Source organism: Rhinichthys klamathensis, unplaced genomic scaffold (genome assembly GCF_029890125.1).
Source record: "Rhinichthys klamathensis goyatoka isolate OS25496 unplaced genomic scaffold, OSU_Roscu_1.1 h1tg000439l_1, whole genome shotgun sequence".
NCBI lineage: Eukaryota > Metazoa > Chordata > Actinopteri > Cypriniformes > Leuciscidae > Rhinichthys > Rhinichthys klamathensis.
The window spans coordinates 223,540-248,464 of record NW_026606935.1 but is presented as its reverse complement, the minus strand read 5'-3'; the positions used below and the strand labels follow the sequence as shown (position 1 = coordinate 248,464).

General features: G+C 37.2%; 1 protein-coding gene across 4 annotated transcripts in view; it reads right to left on the bottom strand.

Moving 5' to 3' along the window:
* Nucleotides 1-178: 178 nt before the first annotated feature.
* Nucleotides 179-24,925, bottom strand: part of cobll1b (cordon-bleu WH2 repeat protein-like 1b) — a 64,404-nt gene continuing 39,657 nt past the window's right edge. For 2 of the 4 annotated variants that reach the window (XM_056236119.1, XM_056236121.1), the window contains 10 exons: nucleotides 24,073-24,298; nucleotides 23,882-23,932; nucleotides 23,588-23,685; nucleotides 23,128-23,349; nucleotides 21,994-22,132; nucleotides 12,041-12,269; nucleotides 8,710-8,786; nucleotides 3,856-5,216; nucleotides 941-1,066; nucleotides 185-278 (listed from right to left, as the gene is read on the bottom strand). In XM_056236119.1, coding sequence (XP_056092094.1) covers nucleotides 198-278; nucleotides 941-1,066; nucleotides 3,856-5,216; nucleotides 8,710-8,786; nucleotides 12,041-12,269; nucleotides 21,994-22,132; nucleotides 23,128-23,349; nucleotides 23,588-23,685; nucleotides 23,882-23,932; nucleotides 24,073-24,298 — 2,610 coding nt within the window. In that variant the 3' untranslated portion in view covers nucleotides 185-197. Of the gene's footprint in view, nucleotides 279-940; nucleotides 1,067-3,855; nucleotides 5,217-8,709; nucleotides 8,787-12,040; nucleotides 12,270-21,993; nucleotides 22,133-23,127; nucleotides 23,350-23,587; nucleotides 23,686-23,881; nucleotides 23,933-24,072; nucleotides 24,299-24,925 lie in introns of all 4 variants that reach the window. The other 2 variants (XM_056236118.1, XM_056236120.1) reach the window with 2 other exon arrangements.

Here is a 24,925-nt window from a genome sequence, read left to right as displayed (position 1 = left end):
TGAAAGGGAAACACTGCGCTCCACGCAGTTCTGTCCGGATCCAGATAAAAAGTACAGAAAGTCTTCTGATTTGTGAGACACCTAAAAATCATGATATTCTAATAACTGCAAAAAGAAAAAACAATCTGAAGACAGACGATTTCCTCATGACCTGCAGAATGTTTGAGAATTGTGCCAATAAGGCATGTCGAAATGCTTCATTCCTCCGCTGAATGAAAGACTTCCGAATCCGATATTCCCATCAATGAAGGAGACGGTGCTAAAGATGCTTCAGACCCCTGTGGACACAAAAACATCACAAACAAACTTTACAATGAACAAAGAACTTTTATAAATGATTCGTCATAGATTGTCAGTTATTGATGGTGTGGTAAATAAAGGACCTTTAACGTAGGGGCGTCACAATATATCGCAATACAAAAATGAATCAATTTGTAACGTGGATATCGTGAAAAAATGAAGTTTTCAGAGTTGTAGTGTCAGTACGACATTAAACTACTAAATATAAATGTTGAATATAATGTTTAATAATGCAATGGGGGAATATTTGTGGGTCCTGATAATGCCAAATGTCTGATTATTTCGGCTTACATTATTTTAAATATATCAAGTCAGTGAAAGAGCGCAAGCATATTCGTCTAAAATAATTCTGTGTTCAGCTTCAGAATCACTGGTGTCTCTATTGTCCTGTGCATTGGGTTACCAGCACAAAGTCCAAGCCTATTCATTTTAACACACAATGTAATATAAAATGTAGGACATTTTTTGTTAATCTTTTATAATATGTCTTGGAGAGTATCATAATAATATCATATCGTGATATGTATCAGATCGTGACACGAGGGTGTCGTAACACCCCTACTTTAAAGTGAAGGTTACTGTTTTATCAGGGTTTCTAAGTGGTTCTGTGATGGTTAGATCTAGAGTTAGATTCACTCACTGGTGACGCTTGAGTATTTCCAATCTTACATGTTCCCATGCCTGCATCCCGGGACGAGCTCGGCTCTGCTGTGTGTGATGGGGCCTCTCTGGATCTCTCTGTGCCTCCTTCTCTATTGTCTGTCACCTGTGGTCCACAGGGGGAGAAGAAAACACACAATACACACTGAGCATGATGCGCACTAGGCAGGCACGGGGTCCGAGAAAAGAGACACTGCTGGTTCTGCGTCACGCGCATAAATCGCATGAAGAAGACACAGGATAGACCGTTCCACTGTAGTCCTTCTGACAGACACTCACACATACATTACAAAGACTACACTCACTCACACACACACACACATGCATGTGCATAAAATAATGCATTTACACTCCGTGTAAATATGCACTAGTTTGAAAATGAAGGAGGGCAAAATGGCTGAAAAAAATGTATTTCATTAAATATTATTAGCATTAACAATAACAACGGTTTAACTAAATATGATTTTAAAATAAAAATGTTCCCCCTTTTGTGAATTACATTACTGTTCCAAAGTTTGGGGTCACGGATTATTTTTTGTGCTTTTGAAATAAGTCTCTTCTACTCACCAAGGCTACATTTATTTAATCAAAAATACTGTAAAAAATAGTATTAATTTGTGAAATAATATTACAATTCACAATAACACATTTTCTATTTGAATATATTTTAAAATATAATGTATTTCTGTGATGCAAATCTGAATTTTCAGGAAACTATGATCTTTTTTTCCCCTCAGAAAGCTCAAAAGAACAGCAAATATTTTAAACAAAAATATTTTGTAACATTGTAAATGTCTTTACTGTCACTACAATTTAAAGTGCCTTTGCTAAATACAAGTATTAGTTTATTTACATTTAAATAACCAAGTCATGTCTTGCACAGGAATAATTATATTTTGATCATTTTCATTTATATGCACAAACATAACGCGTTGTCATAAACAACGTTATTTACACACACCGTCAGTCACAAGTTTAGACACACTTGACTGAATCTTCTCATAAATGTTTCACATGATCTTAAAACTTATTTAAACCCATCAGCAAACAAAAGCTTTTCCTCGAGACTGAGGGGCAAGCATATATTGTACACGCTGACTGCACACACAGGGCCCTGCATCACTAAACACGCTCACAGTTGACCCCAGCGACACAACAACAAAAGACGAAAAGACAGGTCAATCCGGGACATAGATTAATGAGCCGTGTGCGTCAATACATTGAGTGCACACACAGCCATCACAATGACTGTCATCCAACTCCCAGTATTAATTTACCAGCGCCAGTTTAAACTGGGTGTATTTCACAATAGATTATTTACTTACACCACAACTGTTGTACAATGAGGATACAAAAGGTGAGCCAAGTACTGATAGCAGAAACACCCGGCTCACTGCATGCTTCATACACACATGGTAGTTTTTGAGTGAATCTTATCAAATCTATAAGACACAGACATGACATGGCCATATTTTACACCCAAATCAACAAAAAGACATGAGATATTCTATTCTATTTTACATTTTTTTCATGATCCATTTTATATCCTGTACATGGGGCCTCGTTTTTAATTTTGCAATCTGTTACGGTGACATTTTGGGTGCCTTCCAGTAATCTGATTGGCTATTGCATCAGCACAACAAACAGTAAGTATTTTTTAATAAAAAAAAAAAAAAAACAGTAGACAGAGTGCAACAGAAATAAACATTTATGTATATTTACTTATTTTAACTTTAAAAAAACAGCAAAATGAAACGCAACCGCCAAGCATGTCTATCTAATGCAGTGGTCTCAAACTCGCGGCCCCGTACTTGGCATTAAAGTTTAATGTTAGTGCGGCCGTCGTTGCGTGTGCCACGTTTAAAAAAAAGATTATTTTTTTTATCCCCTATGGGCTACCATAGATAGTCTCGTGACAGCTTACGGTGGGTTTGTTCTCAATAGTTGTCATAGACAACCGCGAAGTACAAACTTACTGCGCCTGGGAAAAATGAGCGCGTCGCTTCGATTATGAGCGCGCTTTCCGCGCGCCTACATTTGAAATAATGAACTTGAGCGCGCAAAATATGTGAGCGAGATATGTAAACAGGCCCTTTGGCGAGCTACCACCAATCAGCCACGAGCTGGCAGCTCTAAAACAATGTGAGAATACTCATTTTGAGCTTGTAATATGTGTCCAACAGGTCGATAAGAAAGTTTGCTTTGATTTGTGCAAAGTCAGTAATTTGCCTGAGACACTATACATGTGTAGAAAACATTTTCTATGTGTAGAAAAGAAAAAGACGGGCAGACATGACTGCAAATATTTGTATTTCAAAAGCAATAATGGTTTTTCTAAGTATAATAAAAGGAAATGTGCCTTCCAAAAAAAAAAAAACATTCAATATCATTATTGTGTTGTATAAAGAAAATAAAAAGGACATAAGCAAATATAAATATCACAAATATGTGTTATAGGGAAAAGACAAAGAAAGTTTGTAAAATGAACTTCAACTGTCAGAAGGACAGCTCATGAAGAACCAATCATGTACAGAAAGGAATGTTCAAATTCAGAGGAACAGTTCAGAAGAAACGTTAATAATAAATATTGAGAAGATTGGATCAGTTGTGCTCCTTTTTTGGAATACTTGAATACTATTTTTTGTGGAATACTTGATGCGGCCCAGCCTGACCCCGACTCTACCTCCAGCGGCCCCCAGTTAAGTTGAGTTTGAGACCCCTGATCTAATGTATGTCTAAATAGACCAATTATTTAAGAAATAGCACAAACGGAACCTGTTCAATGATTCTGATCTGTAATACAGTAATAGGAATCTATAATAATAATTCAAAAATTATTATCGAAAAAGATTCACCCAAAAACCAACAAACTGTGGAGGTTGAGGTTGTACTCACAGTGCTCGTCGGCGACTCTGGCGATTCTCTAATGGATCTCTGTGTTGTGAGAGGATGTGTGCGTGGTGACTCCCCCAGGGCATGATGGGACAGAGAATGGGTCCTCTTCACCGCAGAGGACACGGCCTGAGCGAAGCGAGAAGGCGATTTGGGCAAGTACGGTTTGGGCGCAGCAAAGCTTCTCAACTTCTCCAAACTCAGTGAAGGTGTGGGGTTAGTGGGAAGACTCTTCTGATGGGGCAGAAAGGACAACGGTGGAAATCGTGAAGATTTGGGCCGTGGACCGTCAACCGCTGTATTCTGAGGTAAAGGTTTATCACTCGCTCTTGCACTTTCCTCATCTTCCCATTGGACTGGTGGTGGTGGAGGAGGGAAGATGTCCGGCGCAACAAATGCATCTAACTGCGGGCCACCCGTGGCTTCTTTTGGACGGGTTGCAGGACTGCTACCGCAGCTACTGTTGCTACTGCTACTGCCGATGCTCGCTCTGCGTACGACCGCGGAGATCACGTAGTCCCCGGGCGATCGCTTGTGCTGCGGCAGGCGGAAAGAGGCTGGTTTGGGTCTTGTTGCAGGTGGAACTTTCTTGTCTTTGACTGCGGATTCGGCTCCTTCTACTACTGGGGACGAAGCGGTTGCTGGAGGTGATGTACAAGGACTAGTTTGCGCAAAGACGTTCTGATGGCCCCTAAGAGCAACCGTGCCATTGGAGGCAGACTTTGCTTCAGGTTTGCAGTCCACACTCGGCTCCAGAGTCAACTCTACCTCAAAGAAACGGAGCTTTTCTAGAGATTTCTGAGGCACGATGGTGTAGGTGGTCATGCCGACTTTGGGCGTGTATTCACGGGTGAGCTCATTTGATGGTTTTGGTTTGGGTTCGGCATCTACAATATACTGGACGCTTCCTGCTTTAGAGGCTGGTGTAGATGTCAAGTCCTTAGATGGTTGGATCGCAGGTGCTTGTGGTTCAGGAACTTGCAGCTCTTCTGTGGAAGTGGCTATGTCTCGCTTTATTGAGGATGTAGACGGGGGCATGGAGGGTTCAGTGCATAAGCTCGATGGCTTAGTAGGTGTTTGCGGTTCTGCCTGCATGTGGGTCTCGGTGTGAGTGAAGTTGACAGTATTGGGGATGGTTTCAGGCATCTGGTTCTCAGAGCGAGATGAACGGCTGGGCTCAGGGGAAGCCGCAACCGTGTCTGAATCAAAGAACTGGGCTTGCAAAGTCTGGATGCCGCATTCAGATGTCTGAAGCGTGTTGATCAAAGATGCAGGCTTCTCTGTGGTGTTCACAGACACCTTTTCCAGAACAGGGACACTTTCAGGCGGCTGAATTGCCTCTTCTGTCTTTTCCACCAGGGGCTCTACAAAAAGAGAAAACAAAGTCATGCATCGAAGCCTTTTATTTAGTTACTAGAGTTTTACTGGAATACATAGCCCATCAAACTGCTTTCTTATGACTTTTTATAGGGATTGTGTCATGAGGAATCAAATTTTCCTGAGAATTACTGAGATTTAAGAGTTCATTGTACTACTGTAAATTTCAGAACTCAAAACTTCAGTCCAACCAGAGCATTTATTGAAATTAAGCTGCCAAAATGAGTCATTCTGAAATTAAAGTATGAATAACAATTGCATAAAGTTCACTGAGGCAGTGGTTCCCAAACTTTTCACAGTGTCGTACCCCCAGAGGCATTTAACATCCTTCTACACCTTTTCCATTAAGGGACAATAATTGCCCATTTAAATTGATTTTCCAGTGCATTTTTTTACTTAAAGCTACACTGTGTAACTTTTTTAGTTTATTCTTAGCTAAAAACACTTAGTTCTTTCAAAAATATATGTGCTCATTAACCTGTTAAGCTTCAAGCCCACTTTTGAAAAATCCCCAGAAATGACATACCCAAACTGAAACAGATACAGTTCATGAACCCTTTGCACTAAAAGCACAAGTATGATCTCATTTGAAAGCTGACACCTGGTTGTTTATTGTAAATGTAGAATTAATTATTGTCATAATGAAAAAAACAATTTTAAATAGCTTCAAAGTTTTGTAAAGTTATTAGAAATTTATTTTTATGAAACATCTTCATGAAAATAAAATTGAAGTTGGCCCTGGAGCAATCTAGAAATGCACTGCAGCTAAAGCCACATGTCTGACCATTTTATATTTAAAATCTGAAAATGATAAGTATAAAAATCTGTATTTAGTTAAATGTTTTTCAAGATCATGTCAAATTACTTTATTTTGATTAGACTCTATTAGCAAACTGATGTTTAGTCATCTTCTGAGTCATCTATTCAGTCTATTGTCTCTATTGTTTTGTGGTGCCCCATTCAGTGTCAGTCTCCCCTGCACACATTTACACCTCTCCAGACTGGTTATTATGGCTCTAAATATGCATTTCTTTTGTCTGCATTATAGCTACTAATGACTGGCTATTCACAGGCTATTCATAGGGTTTCAAACCCTAATTTCTTTTATCAAAGTTCTCACTAAATATTTGAAACTGGTATCAAATGCACTGAAACATTTCAGTAAGCATTCCTATTTAGAAAAAAATCATAAAACAATAACTGCTGTTAGCAGGTGCACCTGGGCTAGCTAGCATGTTAGCTTAGCACACCATCAATACACGACCATTTATGAGATTAAAACCATGTTTGTGCTCCAAACTTACTATATAACGCAAGTCTAGTGTTTTAAATAATCTTCTGTGATCTAACTTGGCTTCAGATAAAAAAAAAATCCGACAGAAAATGTATTATTTAGTGTTCTGAACGATGATGAAATCTATATCGATTAGCATTACATTATAAATATAATCTATTATTATGAAATACCTGGCATGGCTTGAAGAACACAGGTAACTCAAATATCATTGCAATCATGTTTATTGTCTTCAAAACATCTTTATCTGCATGTTACAGCGATCTCTGTCAGCTACTTTCTGTATCACTCAGTGACGTCCTGGAATGTCACATGACTATGGGTCTTCTTCATGATCCATATATGGACTTTTATTGGACATAATAGCGCCCCCATGCTATTGGTATGAATGGAAAACACAGCACATCTCAGTAAGAAGCGATCATAATGATTACATCGACGCATTTGGGTATAAATTCAATAAATATTATTCCTGTCTATAGAAATATGATGTGAATCTATGAGAATATATCAATATTTCTCCACATCTGCACATTGTTGAGCTAAAAGCCCTCAGGGACGTTGTTTTGTGAATCGCTGTCATGACGACAGCACGGAGTGTTTTTTATGAATGGACCGGCTGACGCTCATAATTCATATTAAAGGTATCGACTCATTTTTTTCATTTCATAACTCCTGACACAAATTAAGACATAACTGTCACTATAAGTTTCTCAGAATACAATAGTGGTCAAATACTGAATCTTGAGTCTTATATCTTTTTAATGATGTATAGTTTGTCAAGGTATAACATTAAATCTGATAGTATATTTGAACTAAATAAAAAAAAAAACGCTTCAGTGCGCCGACGCTCTGGCAACGGTTAAGAGGTTAATGTATATTTACTTCGTTCAAGTAATAAAGTATTCTCGTGAGTGTATAATATGCCATTGAAAATACATACGGGTAAGGGGTTCTAATGTCGGTCGCCATGTTGCCCCTCCATCTTGAAAGTACATTAGCCAAAGAGGGACATACCCGTTAATTCAAGCTTCGCCTTTCGCGTTTTAACACTCGATGGCAACGTGTCGAATGTCATATAAATAACCTATATGTTACCTGACAAATTAAATTACTGCAAATTATAATAGTTTTCTAAAATAACCTCATCACTTGAAGGAACTCTCATGGACGAGGTCGACCTGGAAGCCATGTTAATCTTAGACTACATTGGCCACCGTAGGAGTTAAAACGAAATCGGAATTGAGAGGAACACAAACTAATATTCACTGGATGGTCTATACCTTTTCACTGCTAGATGGGGGTAAAAATCACACAGTGTAGCTTTAATAAATAATGGTTTAAATAAAAAATGTTCAATAAATATGCAATGATGGTAAAAGCGAAGTGATATTTTTAAATATGAAACTAAAACCACCAGTAGGTAGCAGTAAGTCACTGTCTTAATGAGTGACCCATCGAGTAATTTATTCATTCAGTAATGAAGCAAGTGGCTGAATTTATGAATGGGTTATTGAATCATTGACTCTCGCGATTCGCGTTCGAATCCGCAGATTAGTTCACGAAACACCGTTGTGTTACACTTTTGCTGTGGCTTTCGTTGGAACTATTTTTTCGTTGCAAAATAAAGCAAACAATACAAAACTGTGTTAAAATTGTATATCACTTATTATTACACTTTTGTTTGTTGTATGAAATCAATGCCACATTTGCAATCATGTGGATATTTGGGAAAAATTGCATTCTTGCTCGTATGAAATTATCAATATTAAAAGCAAGAACACAAGGGCTATGTTTTTGTACTGAAGAGAGTTTGAGTCTTAAATCACTCTCTGCACAGTCTGTGTCTATATGTGTTCTTCATACGAGTAAGTGCTAATACTTTTACAAAGGTATATTGGTTGAGAACGGCAGTATTTTAGCGAGATTTGCTAAGGAAGCATATCAGCTCGCAACTTATATGCATGCTTCTTGTGTGGATGCAGTTAGTTTTGACAGGAGGTAATTTGATTGGATGTCATGTATTTGATCTTCTATGGCATTTTGCCTGTTAGAAATCATGCTCGGTTTAAATGTTATTTAAGTTGGAGTAGAATTAACATACTCACGTTTGGGAACCACTGCACTAAGCAAAAACAGAGTAAAATCTGAGGTGTTGAAGGATCTCACCCATCAGTGAAGCTTACCTATCTCTTCTGATTGGATATGAGAGCTTGCGGCGTGGTCCGACTTAATCTCTCCATTCACTCTGCCTTCAGCTACTCTGTCAAGGGTAAAAACCATGTAAAGTTTAAAAAACACATTTAATGAAATCAATTACCTACAATTAATTTAAAATTAGAAAAACTAAAAACAATGACATTAAGGCTGTCAAAATGAAAGCGTTAACACATGATTATAATTTTTTTTTTGTAAAAATATTTAACAATTAAAGCCGCATCCATTTTTTCCCATCATCCTTTGGCTGTGCTACAGTATATGATCACACTATCATTCATTCAAGTGCCATTCAAGCATGATAAGACGCATGATAAGACGCGTCTGTGAATCTCCTGTCTGTGTGACGGACACACACATGACTTGTGTGCACAAAAAGCCGTTTCAGACAGCGCGCCGGCCGCATTGAGTTCTCTTTGGCGCTTGAACGGACAAAAACACACAAAAATATGCCAAAATGCCTGCTTTTTAAAGTATCCTCGTAAGCACAGTCTTAAATGAGTTAAATAAAGTCTTAAATGACAGTAGTGTTGTGAGGACATCGGTTACGTGTCAGATCCACATCGTGTGCAAAGTCTTAAAGTGACAGCAGCCTAATAAACCGGTTGCTGTCTGTCATTAATGTTAATCAAAGAACAAAAGACAGATAAAATCACTCCCTGCTCTTGACTGAACAACTTGTGTAGCTTTAATAAGGATTAATCTATGTTATAATTTATGAAGTGAAGACTGTGAAGTGTTCGATAACTTTACTCAATTTCTGTATATTTCCCGCCTGTTAGATCAAATATTTAGAATACCCGTCTTTATGTTGTTCTACAGTAATTTGGAAATAACTGTGTAATTATTACAATATAAAAATATATTAAAAACTTTAAATGTAAATTAAAACTTTATGCTAACCCTAATCGCGATTAATTACAGAAAATGTGCGATTAATTCGTAAATTTTTTTTAAAGGTGCCCTAGAATGTGAAATTGAATTTATCTTGGCATAGTTAAATAACAACAGTTCAGTACATGGACATGACATACAGTGAGTCTCAAACACCATTGTTTTCTCCTTCTTACTTAAATCTCGTTTTTGAAAAACACCCCTGAAAAATAGGCGAATCTCCACATAACACCGACTGTGACGCAACAGTCGGGATCATTAATATGTACGACTCCAAGAATTTGCATATGCCAGCCCATGTTCAATGCCAGGCGGAACTGCGTAGCCGATGCATAGCAGTTGCTCACTGTTTGGATGTACACATGAACACAAAAGTATTTTTTATTTCCTTCATCCGAGCCTCTGAAGAAACAATGGGTTAATTTTATTTTCTCTGGAAATTTCACTGACGACTGTTTCCTCAACTTGGGCCAATACAGAGCTGGCCTCGGATCGAGCTACCAAGCAACACTTTCTGATGTGTAATTGTTCAAGTTCAGACAGGTAATCTTTCTCTCAAAATCGTTCAATACTGTTTATGCATCAGTAAGTCAAGCCAGTGGCTAAAATATCAACGTCACATCGTTTCTTTTAGTAGGATGAAAAAAAAACTTATTCAAATTGTGAATAAATTATATAAAGAAAGCGATCAAAGAACAATCTTTCCACAGCGCGAGTTTATCTGGACACTTGCCAAACTCGTTATGACTTCAATGACGCACGTTACTGCACAACGAAGCTCTTACTGTATTTACATGATCGTGTTTGCATTGGTGAAAGCATTAGAGAGAGTGCAGAAACTGCATTGCAATGATAAGATCATCATGCTCGCGATCAACAGACTGTGATCTGCTTGCTCAATGCTCAGTCATCACGGCAACATTGTATGTGATGGGAATAGATCTAAATACTTTAAAAACATCTCACGATTCGTTAATCTCGATAGCTGTAATAGTAAAATGTATAATAGCTGTAGTAAAAGTATTCGAGAGAGTTTCACATGTAATACATAGCTGTTTCATATGCAAGCATGTCAGCCAATCACAGCAGAGGCTGGTTACACACAGCAGACACGCCCCTTCAAACAGAGCGTTAAAATCAGAGACTAAAATCAGGCTAGGAAAAATGCCTTTTATTTCTAAATTATGACTATTTTTGATCTAAAAAACATACTAACATTATAAGGGCAACCCAGGAAACATTATAAAATAATATAAAAAAACATTCTAGGGCACCTTTAATCGATTGACAGCACTAATTTACATACATTTATTAAAACAAGCCTTAATCTCATTTAAAGCTTGCAGTCCGCAGTTTTTCCTCTTTGTCGCCATCTCTGTTCGAAATCTGCAATTGCAGTCATTCGCGGAATTATTAACTCTACATGAGTTGTACTTCGACACGGCACAGCGCGGATGAACACAATGTTTGAGGAGAGTGTGCAGCTGTCAATCACCGCGCCGGTGCGGATAATGGCATTCAGAATCACAGATTATTCTTTTTGGAAGTATGACCAACATAAGAATTTTCACCGGAAAATGTCATCTGAACTAGTAAGAAACATCCACTTTTGTTCTGGTTCTGACATTGCAGTAAATCGCGCTGATTGAATCAAAAAATCGCTTATCATCACACAAAACCGTGCAAATTATACTTTGTTCTCAAATTGTTAATGTTAACAACGTCAGCATTGCGTGACTACATGTAATGTCCTTCCGATATGTGCCCTTGTTTTCGCATGGGTCCGGTTGCAGTCTCTTTTTTTCTGTAGCCACTCCGAAGTCCGAACAAAGTTTTTTGCATGTTACAGCGGGTGAGTCTCTAGTTGTCACTGGTGATTGTCGTCTGAACCTTTCTGGATCCGCCATCAAATTAATACGTTTAATTATATCAAGTGCTGTGAGAAAAGGCTATAAATCTCCACCTCCAACATCCTTACACGCAATATAGCCTACTAGCCGAGACTCCTTCTTTATGTGTACAGATGTGTGTGTACAGATATGTGTGTGTGTGTACAGATGTGACGTAATGACGCAAAGACATGGTCGAATCTCCCACAGAAATCCACCAGTACCACTGGAATTAAAAACATTATATCAAACTTACCGTTTTGAATCGAGCTACGGCAAGCAGAGAGTTTTGAACACTGGCTGGTTATGTATTTTCTCAAATATGTATTTTGGATAATTTTTAACGCAAAAAAAGCTACGGATTGCAGCTTTAATATAAGAATCAATAGGTTTCATTTCTAGGTTGCTTTGGCTGGTTGTTCTCGTTGCTTTCAATGTGTCATTACAGTGTTCAAATGTTTTAACTGCCCCTGAATATAAATGAACACACTGTGCACTGAGCTTCTAATAAACATACTCTGCATCTGTGGACAGGTCACATGATGGATTGTCTCTGGACGTCCCACTGTCCAGAATCTCAGAATCCTGAGAAGGAGACGCTGTCCCAGCTCGGCCCGAGTCCAGAGAGATGTCGGCGGACAGGTTTAGGCTGCTGTCATCCTCCAGGTGCTCCTCCTGCACATCGCCGGTCACATGCATTTCTTCCTGTTCCTTGATCTCCTCCAGAGGAGACTCCAACACTGGTTCTGCAGTGTAAAATCATGAGAAATGCAGAAAGTCAATTGCTTAAATATTAAAAAGTACAGTTTTTTTACTGTATCCCTAAGCAGCACTGAAGCAGCTGATGAAGCCGGGGTTTCCACATCAAACTGAAGTGATGCCCATTCTCATGCAGGAGCAGCTTATAGAGAGAAAGAGAGAGAGAGAGATGTGGCATATGCACAAAATAAAACGTTGCGCTTTTCTAAGCGTGTAAAGTGGATAACTATAATGTATGGCGGAATACCATAGCAAGTGCTTGGGAGCACTTCGACTCGGCGCATATATATCTATGGACTCGGCGCAGTAATATCATCATATCATCACTCCGGAGAGGGAGCGGGGGAGATGACTTTTCACGAGTGATGATATTACTGCGCCGAGTCGAAGTGCTACCAAGCACTTGCTATGGTTTTCCGCCATACATTATAGTTATCCATTTTACACGCTTAGAAAAGCGCAACGTTTTATTTTGTGTCACCGTTCATGGTCGAGTTACACTACTCGTGTAACCAGGGCCTGAAGTTAACTTTTTTGGCCACCAGCCACTGTGGCAGGTGGATATCAAAATTCACCTGCCACAGAGACTTTTTACCAGCCTTTTTTTTTTTTTTTGCCTCATTTTCATAGGTGAAAAACGGGAATTTCACAATATTGTTCTTTAACTTGTACACATTTAAGTGCTGTCAAGTTATTAACGAAATCAATATAAGTAGGGTAGAGTGGGGGAAAACGCCCCCCTTAAAGAAAATGTGACATTATTGTGAAACAAAACATAAATGTGACTAGAATTGCCATCCCAGTTTTGAGTGTCTATGGCAGGAGTTATTTACCAAATATTAAAATTGCTCAACCTTCATAATAATTTTTTTTTTTGACTGAAAATATTTTGTACAAAGGGGGCGTTTTGCCCCAGCGGTGGGGTAAAACGCCCCCCAAGGTGGGGTAAAATGCCCCCTTTCTACCAAACTACCAACCAGTTTGCTTCATAGATCAACAGCAAAATGAACATAGTTTTTAATCTCTAAAAGTAAAAGGCAAGTAATGCAACAACATGTATATATATATACCTATTAATATTTATTTCAGCAATGTACAAAATAGCCAAATTTCTAACATTTTAATATTTTGATTTCTACACTAGGCCTATATGGGGTTGATAATTGATGTAGTATTTGTTCACCACTATCATCAAGAAAAACAGAAAACCCTAAATAAATATTAAACATAAATTAGTATATTTATAGTGAAATATATTCCATAAATGCATTAAAGGTCACTGTGTTTTATCATTGGGTCACCTAACCACCTTCCATCATTGCATTCACCAAGCTAGCTAATGCTCACTTGAGGTAATTTTTTCATGTTTTGTTCAAATATTTAGATTTTAACACCTAGTTATACTGCATTAAAGTGTAAAATAAAGACTTTGATGAACAGAAATATGTTACTGTAGTAATTATGATAAAGAGAAACTATGCCCCTTGGGGGGGCGTTTTACCCCTCAGCATAGGGGGCGTTTTACCCCACAAGCTATGTCTTTTTAAAAAATTGTTTATTTAACAAATATATAATTATATTCCTTATAAATAACATATGCTCTCAAACTACAGACATCACTATTCATCTATCATACATCAATGTGATATCACTGTGAACAATATTCTATTAAAAACTTGTTTATTAATATCTGAAAGTTATAGCACTTTCCATGTAATCCTCTTCTCTTCAAATACGTCGCTGGTGTCAGCTTCTCCATGGAGATTTGTATATCCCCGTTGTCAACGTAGTGCATAGCAATAGTAAAAATGTATCTTGATTCATTCTAGTGGTTATTTTGGGAAAAACGGGTGGGGGGCGTTTTACCCCAGGGGGGCATTTTCCCCCACTCTACCCTAATAATAACTCTTAGAATATACATTTAAAAAAAATCTTTTTATTCATTGATTTTGACACACACACGCACAACAGATCTATAGACCTACCGCAGCTCGTATGTAACGTTAAACAAATCACCCGTGGCTGTGTTGATGGCTGATTTAGTCACGTAGACAGCTAGGTCCTGACAGCTTTTAGTTACAGCGTTCAGGAACCGTTAAGCAGAACTAAATTAATATTATTACTGGTAAAGTTACCGGGTACCGGACATTTTCTCACCGGTTCCCAACTCCCAACATGTACTACAGTTGCACACGCACACATCTGTGCAACTGTCATTGTTCTGGAGCCTACGTCAGCGTTACATTATCTCATCCCATCTCACCAACAATTCAATACTGGCACATCCAAACGTAGTCAGAAAAGGGCCTCATCTTCTTTCTGATCGCATGAACGTTACGAAACAACAGTCGCTGTCATAAATCAGCCGCTCACGAACCTTGCCGTTTCTTTGACTCATCCTCATCTTTTTGTTGGTTGCTTGTTTCAGCTGGCCTTTTTACCCCAGTAATGTGCCGCCACATTATAGCTAAGGTCCAACGCAATGAAAATGAAAACGAAAACGTAAAAAAAAACCCTAATGAATCACTCAATTCTCATTGGCTACCCGCCAATGTGGCAGGTAGATTGACAGTGTTACCCGCCAATAGCAAAATTCACCCGCATTTGGCAGGTGGTCGGGTGTTAATTTCAGGCCCTGCGTGTAACTGTATATAAATAGGGAAAACGTGGAGGTGTTTGGTCGCTTCTCTGCTTGGATCCTAATGAATGAACTAGGCTAAGCTAAGTGCTCTCAAAGTGTCTCGCGCGATTGAGTGCACGCACTGAGACCAGAGAGGTATGTATCAACTCGTCTTAGTTAACCCTCTGGGGTTGTTCGTTTAACAGTCACACTTGGGGTGTTCGGGTCCAAATGGACCCAAAGGGCAGGATTCATATATTTTTTTTTTAATCTTTTTTTTTTTTTTTTTACTTGTTTTTTATAAAAAAAAATATTTTCTTTTTTGGTGTTTTGAGATATTTTATGATTTATAATTAATATTTATGCAATAATTATGACCCATTTTTTCCCCATTAAATATAATAGAATTTTTTTTTTTTTTTTTAAGCTGTATTTCATTTTAGAGTCAAGCCTAGGCCTCCTGAAAGCAATTTTTGAAATGAGATGGATGCCATCTGGTGGACAAACTGAGCATTTTAAAAATTCAAAACACATATGTAATCTGAATTTATTAGTGTGTATGTGTATAAAAGTGTGTTTGTGTGTGTGTGGCTGTGTCTGTTTTGCACTCTTGATGTTTTATAGATTCACCCCTTCACTGTTGTGTGCTTTTTTTCTGGATCGTGGCTGATTTGTAGATTGTACGCACAAAAAAACTCTGTATTTTCACATTTTTGCCAATTTCCCATTCATTTCCTATGCGGGTCCATTTGGACCCGAAGGTCCTGAGTGTGACTATTTTTTTTACAACCACTTAGACTATTCAAATCCTGTCCCCAATTTTTTTGGGTGTTCATATACCAAATACCAACAAAGTCCAAGAGGTCCTCGCTGCAGCCTGTAGCACGATGACGTAGCTGGATGGTCCAATACGTATTGGATGGAGGTGTGTTTTGGTGACGTCATAGACGCATGCGCACTAGTCAAGTCAACTTCATTTATAGCGCTTTTAACAATGTAGATTGTTTCAAAGCAGAGATAAACATATAATTTAAGGTAAATGAGATTCTTTTGGCTTTATAGCGGTTCTTAAATAATGTTTAAGAACCTGTGATAAACGCTGATGGCGTTCATATGCGCATTAAGAATTGATTCTATTAGAGTAGGTGTAGAGAGAGTAGAGAGTTGGTGAACGATCGCACGTGCTTTGATCTTCCAAGAAGAATAAAGTAAGTTAAATATAAATGGTCACTTGAGTATGGAAGCTCTTTTCCGCCACAGAATAAAACATTTAAAAATATATAATTGCGACTTTTTCCTCACAATTGCGAGTTTATTTAACGCAGTTCTGACTATATCTCACAATTCTGATAAATAAAGTCAGTTTGCAAGATGTAAAGTCTCAATTGCATGTTATAAAGTCAGAATTGCGTGAAATAAAGTCAGAATTGCGTGCTATAAAGTCAGAATTCTGAATTTATAATAGGCCTGACATAATTGGGAGTTTACGTCTCCCAATTCTGACATTTTTTCTCATAATTGTGACATAAACTCGCAATTGCGAATTATAAAGTCAAATTCTAAGGGAAAAAATGACTTATTTTTTTAACCTCAGAATAGTTTAATATCTCACAATTCTGACTGTATAGGCTATAACACGCAATTGCGACTTATCATGCAATTCTGACTTTATATCTCCCAATTGGTATTATAAAGTCGAAATTCTGACTTTTTTCTCGCAATTCTGAATTTATAACACATAATTAAGATTTTATATCTATCAATTCTGACATATTTTCTTAGAATTGTGAGATATAAACTCGCAATTGCGAGTTATAAAGTCAAATTTTACCTCAGAATAGTTCTCTCACAATTCTGACTTTATAACACACAATTGAGACTTTATATCATGCAATTCTGACTTTAGCCTATATCTCCAATTTGCGCAGGCTATTATAAAGCCAGAATTTCAAGCCTCGCAATTGCGAGTTTATATCTCATAATTCTGACTTAACACGCAATTGCGACTTTATATCACGCAATTCTGACTTTATAACCTGCAATTGCGACTTCAATTCTGAGATAAAAAGTCAGAGTAGTGAGATAAAAAGTTACCTTTTTTATTTCTCACTCTGTGGCGAAAACAAGCTTCTAGCCTACCATATTGCAGACACTGAACAGCAAATTAAGAGGAACCAGGCTACAGATCACTGTGGAAAAATGAGTAGGCTATAGCCATTAAAGAAGGAACTCTTACCAGGCAAAATATCAAGCACTTTTTTTCCCTTTTTTTTTTTTACATCTGACAAGATTTATTTTCTTGATGCTGTTATTATTTTTGCATTTTCCCTTGAATGTGTTCTGGTATCTTAAAATGTTTACAGACTTTATTGTATTGTACCTTTAAAATTACAAAGACAATTAGGCTACTTGATTCATTTTTGCTTCCACTCAACAGCAAATGTGACCTGAATAAAAAAAAATGGCTTTAAAAAAAAAAAAAAAAAAAACTTGCGGTGCTGAGGACATGCTATTAATCTATCAAATTTAGGTTTAAAATCATGTGATTTAAAATGTTGTAAAATTAACTATTTTGCATAGCCTATGTGTGAAACTCGGATAAGCATCCCATTTATGTAAATAATTACTTATTTATCAATAATTACTATTTAGCAGTAGGCTACTATACTACACAGGTTAGAACATCATATCAGTACAATATTGAGCATACATGTCACTTAAAACCAGCGCATGCGAATTATAATCCAGAGATCGACACTGCGCATGCGTATATGACGTCAGCAAAACACACCTCCATCCAATACGTATTGGACCATCCAGCTACGTCATCGTGCTACAGGCTGCAGCGAGGGGTGTCTCACAAAGTCACCAAATTTCTGACCATTCCGAAGAAGCTGTGATTTTAAAAAAAAAATTATTTGAATGATTCGGGTCCATTTGGGCCGAACAACCCCAGAGGGTTAAGGGAATAACATAGTTTAATATGAAAAAACGGTGGAGTATCCCTTTAAGTGTTTCTGGCTCTTTATATATTTATTTTCTTTCTCAGTCATTAGAAAGTCTGACTGTAAGCATAACTGTAATCATCCTCTTAAACTTCACGAGGACGACGGCGCACTGAAGCATTCTTTGTAAACAATTGTAAACGATTGTAATCACCCCGAAAAACTATACATCATTAAAAAGATCAAAGACTCAAGCGTCAGTATTTGACCTCTATTTTATTCTGAAAATCTTATAGTGGCAGGTATGTCTTAATATGTTTCAGGAGTTATAAAAAAGAAAAAATTAGTCAATAGTACCTTTAATATGAATTATGAGCGTCAGCCGCTCCCATTCAGAAAAACAAAAACAAATCCTGTACGGTCGTCATGAAAGCGCTTGACAAAACAACGTTCCTCAGGGCTTTTAGTTCAAAATTGTGCAGATTTTGAGAAATATTGATAGATTCTCATATGTTTACATCGAATTTCTATAGAGAGGAGTAATATTTAAAAAATGTTACCCAAAAGGCAGTGCTTTGACTGTGCAGATCACAGAAGGTTATTAAAAACACTTGACTTGCATTATAAAGTTTGGAGCAAAAACATGGTTTTAATCTCCTAAATTGTCTTGCATTGATGGTATGCTAAGCTAACATGCTAGCTAGCCCTAAGATGCACCTGCCACCTAGCTGAGCATATTTTTATCAATAATTTTAAGTAGTAAAGCTCACTGAAATGTTTCCTTTTTCAAGAAGGGCATTTGACAATGTCTGTGTGAATGTGTGCAGGGAAGACTGAGGCTGAACGGGGAAATTTGCACCACAAACTTTATAAAACTTTGAAGCTATTTATAAAATAATGTTTAATTATGACAATAATTATAATACTTTACAATATTTCAAGATAATTATGACTTTACAATAAACTGCAAAGTGTCCTCTTTCAAATGAGACCATACTTATGCTCTTAGTGCAAAGGGTTCATGAACTATATCGGTTTTATTTTGGGTATGCCATTTTTCAAAAGCGTGGTTGAAGGCTAACAGGGTAAAGAGTAAAGCGTTCAGGGCTTCTTGTAGTGCCATCAGCCAATCAGTGTTCACTTGAGCCTGCATTGGGGAAAGCCTTCTGAAACTCAATGCAACTAAGCAAAAGTTGCAAAAGAATTCATAAAATACACTTGTAAGAAGTGAATGATCCCTGCTGGGTCTCAAAAGGCTGCCTTTTATAGTTATGAACAATGAGAAAAGTTTGCCTGCAGATTTCGGTCCCTGATTAGACAGCACTGTTTACTTCATAGAAAAAATGCATTTGACAAAACTATGCATTTTTATGAGTGCTGCTTTCATAGAGAAGTTTTGTCCAAAGACGTACACTGCATGAGCGACATGCTCAACGCTCCCATTAAAATCAACAAAGCTTTATAGCAAAGTTTTCAACCATGCATCGATTACAACAGGACCGGTTTTGTTGCATCGCTCACTTCCAGCGTGAAAATTTATGAAAAGATTACATTTGTTTCATGGGTCGGAAAATATAATGAAAGCACCAAGTCATTATGATCTTTTAAAAGTCCAATCAACAGAAAATAACTGATTTAAACAAGTGATTTACATAATAAATTAAGTTTATACATTTCTACTATGCCCTATTTCCTGTAGAGGACTTGTGGACAGTCTTATGATAAACTGAATTAAAATTAACACATTATGCAAAACCTGAATCTAGATAGATAGATAGATAGATAGATAGATAGATAGATAGATAGATAGATAGATAGATAGATAGATAGATAGATAGATAGATAGATAGATAGATAGATAGATAGATAGATAGACAATGATAGATAGATAGATAGACAGACAGAGACAGACAGATAGACAGACAGAGAGACAGACAATGATAGATAGATAGATAGATAGATAGATAGATAGATAGAAAGAGACAGACAGATAGACAGACAGACAGACAGACAATGATAGATAGATAGATAGATAGATAGATAGATAGATAGATAGATAGATAGATAGATAGATAGATAGATAGATAGATAGATAGATAGATAGATAGATAGATAGATAGATAGACAGACAGATAGACAGACAGATAGACAGATAGATAGACAGACAGACAATGATAGATAGATAGATAGATAGCCAGACAGAGACAGACAGACAGACAGACAGACAGACAGACAGACAGACAGACAGACAGACAGATAGACAGATAGATAGATAGATAGATAGACAGACAGATAGACAGACAGACAATGATAGATAGATAGAGACAGACAGATAGACAGACAGACAGACAGACAGACAATGATAGATAGACAGACAGATAGACAGACAGACAATGATAGATAGACAGACAGACAATGATAGATAGATAGATAGATAGACAGACAGAGACAGACAGATAGACAGACAGACAGACAGATAGATAGACAATGATAGATAGAAAGACAGACAGACAGACAGACAGACAGACAGACAGATAGATAGATAGATAGATAGATAGATAGATAGATAGATAGATAGATAGATAGATAGATAGATAGATAGATAGATAGATAGATAGATAGATAGACAGACAATGATAGATAGATAGATAGATAGATAGATAGATAGATAGATAGATAGATAGATAGATAGATAGATAGATAGATAGATAGATAGATAGATAGATAGATAGATAGATAGATCTATTATTATTAATACGTAACTATTACGTACTTAAATTATCGTTAGGGAGCCGCAAACGTTCAATGGAATTGGAAACAGAATTGTCCAATTCCTCATGATTTCCATCCAGGGAAATGTCAGGTTGAACACTTGCGTAATCACGTTTGCTCATATAACATCTCTGATGAAATGTCATAGTTGTGTTTACACCCAGGAGTAACTCACACACACACCACAGCTGTGGCCCATTTGCAACTGTTTGCCCGTACGTGTGTACGAGTGTGAGAAAGTGTCTAACTAATACAGCTGCAAACATTTAAACGAGTGTTACATCGAGTAAATTCTCACCAGCCCAGCCACCACCCAACTCAGGCACACCACAGCCCAGATCCGAAACCTAGACCACTGCCTTCTGAGATTTAGATAGATTTAGATGTTAGAATGTTGCTAAGCTTTCCTAATGCTACTCGCATAAATGGGACACACAAACATTGGGTAATTTGATTTATAGCTACTTTTCAAATAGTGAATAAAATATATTTATATCCCCCCGGGCTTGTAGATCAAATCAGAGAAAGTGGTGATGGGTCTGTTCAACCAATAGGTGGAGACAAAACACACAAAGTCAAAGGCAACACACACTGGCCCATCTGCACTGTCCCCAAATGCCCACCCATTCAAAGTACAGCTGTTGTGCTCATTCAAGCCCTTTCACACAAAAAATCCTCTGAATAATGACACAATAATAGCCTGAACTTTAAATAATTACTTTCTTTTTTACTTTTCCACCCACTGCCAACAGATTACAGAGCACGAAACATGATGAAATAGCCAAGATACTAAATTCTTGTTTCTTACCTCATATAAACACAGGGTTGTTCCTGCATTAAAATATATATTTTTTAAATATTAAACATTCTACATAACTAATAATATAACTTTTTTTCAGGACAATATTAAAGTCTATACTTCATTTTTATTACAATTATAGCAGTTGTAGTTATAGTTTCTAAATGTGTTTGGCTACTCTATTTTATTTTCTATAGTTTGTTTTATAGAAACTATAATATAATATAATAATAAATAAAGTAATATTAATAAGTAAATGTAACTTTTTTTAATAACTATAGTATTTTGTAGGAAAACTATATTAATATAATTTTTTTTAATTGTTTACATGGCAAAAAAAAAACAAATCAAATTCCATAGGTACCTCCAGATGTTTCAATAATTAACAATAACATTACATTCTATTTGTTAACATAAAGTGCTATTAAGTAATTGACTAATTTCAATTATGTAGTGAATCCGAATGTAATGATTGTGTGGATGCAGTGCGCAGAAGCTACCACCATTTTGAGGCAAGAAAACCCCTGAAACTGCTGGTGAACACAAGCATACTCTCAGAAAGTCTTCAGACCGACCTGTCATGCCTCTGTCCAGCGTGGTCTCATCAGGAGAGGCTGGGCTGCTCGAGATGGGGGGCGGGGGGGCCTTACGCTTGGTGGAAGACTTCTTGAAGGACGACTCTGTCGAGGATCCCCGGCTCAGAGGGGCCATATTCTTTGGAAAGCAGGCAGAGGGACAGTAATAAATGTGACATATAATTCCAAATATTTGCCTGTGGAAAACGTAACCACATTCCCTAATGACAAGGTGATGAAATGACTCAACCCAGCGCCGAGTTTACGTAGAAACAAAACAAATACTGTGAAAGCAAGGTTTAACCGCTCATTGTTTTTGCAAAGTGCCGTTTATACATAGATACTTGGTCTCTGAACTGAGGTCATGAAATAACAGGTTACCGAATCTTTTTTCTTTTCTTTAAAAGACTTCCAAGACAATGAAGCCCAAAAGAGTGTCTGGAAACTTAAAAATGTCTGAATGTCATTGCATATATTTTATTTTCTATAGTTTGTTTTATAGAAACCCAAATAAAATAATATCAAAACTTTATAAAATCAAACAAAATATAGTTTGTCAAGTTTTTGTCTTTAAAAGACTTCCACAATAACGAAGGCTCATGTAGGCTTAAGTGTCCAAATACTTTTTTGGGGTCACTGCATTTTGCACAACTAGTTCCAAACGTCTGAGACCACTAGTGAACATATCTGCTATGTTGTGTTCTTTTCTAATTTAAAAAACATTCATAAAATGTACACATTACAAGTCATATCAGAAAAATACATTTGTGTCTGAATTTGAGAATGTCTTAGTATCTGGATTGTGTGTCTTTGGCATTAATGATAGTAGCGATGGAGCTACATGAACAAAACCTGATGATCATGTTCTCAAGGATGATTTAAGAAGATCCAAAGAGCATCTTTCAGCTTCAATGGACGAAACACATATGACCATCTGTACAAAGAGCCACAAAACCAATGTCACTCAATTACTTGCATTTGATTAGTCACCTAAGAATAGTGCAGAATTCTTCCTCAAAAACTTTGTTTACATGAAAATTTTTCACTCTGATCTCAGACTTTTGGACTCCACTGCATGTTCAAGCCAAGTTTTCCTAGTAAATATTAACTGAATCCCAGAACAGCGCTACATACCTGGTTGCCATCAGGTTGCACATCCCCGTGGTTATGACTGAGGTCACTAGGCATGCTCTGCGACATCATGCTAGGTGGCAACGGGGCTCGTCGTTTCTTTGGCGTGTCGGAGGGCATGGTATTGGAATCGTATGTTATTCGTGAATGCGTGCTGAAGGAACTCATGCTGACCGGCCTCTGTTTCCTGTGCACTGGAGATGCCGGTGCACTCACGGTCATAGACTTTAACGAGAGACAGCCAATCGTAAGTCAGCACACTCCCAGCCAGTCCCACAGGTGAGCCAATCAAGTAAGCATACATTTGCATAAAACAAATATGACCACTGGTGCTCAGGGAATGTTTACAAAGAAATGTAAAACACACATGCCTTTGACCTTATCTTAACGTCACCAAAAAAAAAAAAAATCTCAAAGCATGTTATCGTTCCTTGTTATATACATATAGGATTTCATAACTCACCTGTTCAGATTGCTTCTTACTTCCTTTCCGAAATAAGCTGAAAGTCCGCTTATTTTCTTTCTCCCTCTTGATTTTCTCTCTCCCATGATGAAATATTTCTGTGATTTAATGCATTTAGTAGTTAGACAGTATTCATTTCTTACTTACAGGAATAGTTCATGCAAAAATAAACAATATTTCAACTTTATATCATTTTGGAATTTAGAATAAAATGAGGGTGAGTAAATAATGACAACTTTCATTTCGGATGAACTATTCTTTTAAAATGGAAAACGTAATGTAAATGTCACTTACCTGAGTGAGTAGGAGATGGAGGCAGACTTATAGGACTTACAGGGCTAATAACTGCGAGAAAAGAAGCAAACCCAAGAGCACAGTATAATGAAAATGTTTTGCAGAGTATCTCAATGTCACCTTATGAAAACCAGTCCTGCATGATTGAGTCATTTTAATGTACTTAGCATAAACACACACTGGGCTCTGACCTCTGGTGTCTCTTGCATACACTTCCCTCAGACCGAAGTCATTGAGGGAGCTTCTCAGGTCCAAAGTGTCTTCCGAGTGGACATTTCGTAGTAAAACTGTGGTCTGTGGGTCAAATTCACATTTCTCACAGATAGCCGGAAGCAGTTCTCGTAGAGAAACCCGAGGACTCACTCTGAGAATGGTTTTCTGGGTTTTCTTGAAGTTTATCACTAATCGTACGGTTGCCTGAAAGAGAAGAGAGAAGAATTTAAGTACGGGGTTGCCATATAGTGGTAGCTTGGTATTAAAAGATTGATGTTTTTTTAGCATTTCAATTTAGATTAGGGTTAGATTATTAATAGATACATTCATATTATTTTATTAATTTAAATACTCAAGTCATCATGTGGTCCCGTTGGAAGTTTGCTGAGGCCCCCTGGTTGAGATTTGTTGCTATAAACCCTTTTTATAAAATCCAACGGCCACATGCTTTTTTGTTTTGCTGTAATGTGATATTGTTTGTCATTCGTTATGAAGTGAATTGTTAGTATGCTGTACAGCCATGCTCTGCTTCTTTCAATCATCTAGATAAAACAAATATGCCTTTATTTATGACTAAATTAATTAATGACTAAACACCGTTTAAAGATTTACTTTTCTGCTTAGTCAGCCTCAAAATGGATCTTATTTACTTTCTAAATACATGTTTCTGGTTGATTTTTACTGTTGCTAAAGTATATAGTATGTGCTGTGCACAATATGCTAATTTTATGCATGTATTTTCTGTAATGTGCAGAATACAAAACGGCACAAATGAACCTTTCATTTACAGTGTGACAACTAAAACAGAAGTAATATCCGTCAAGTCACATT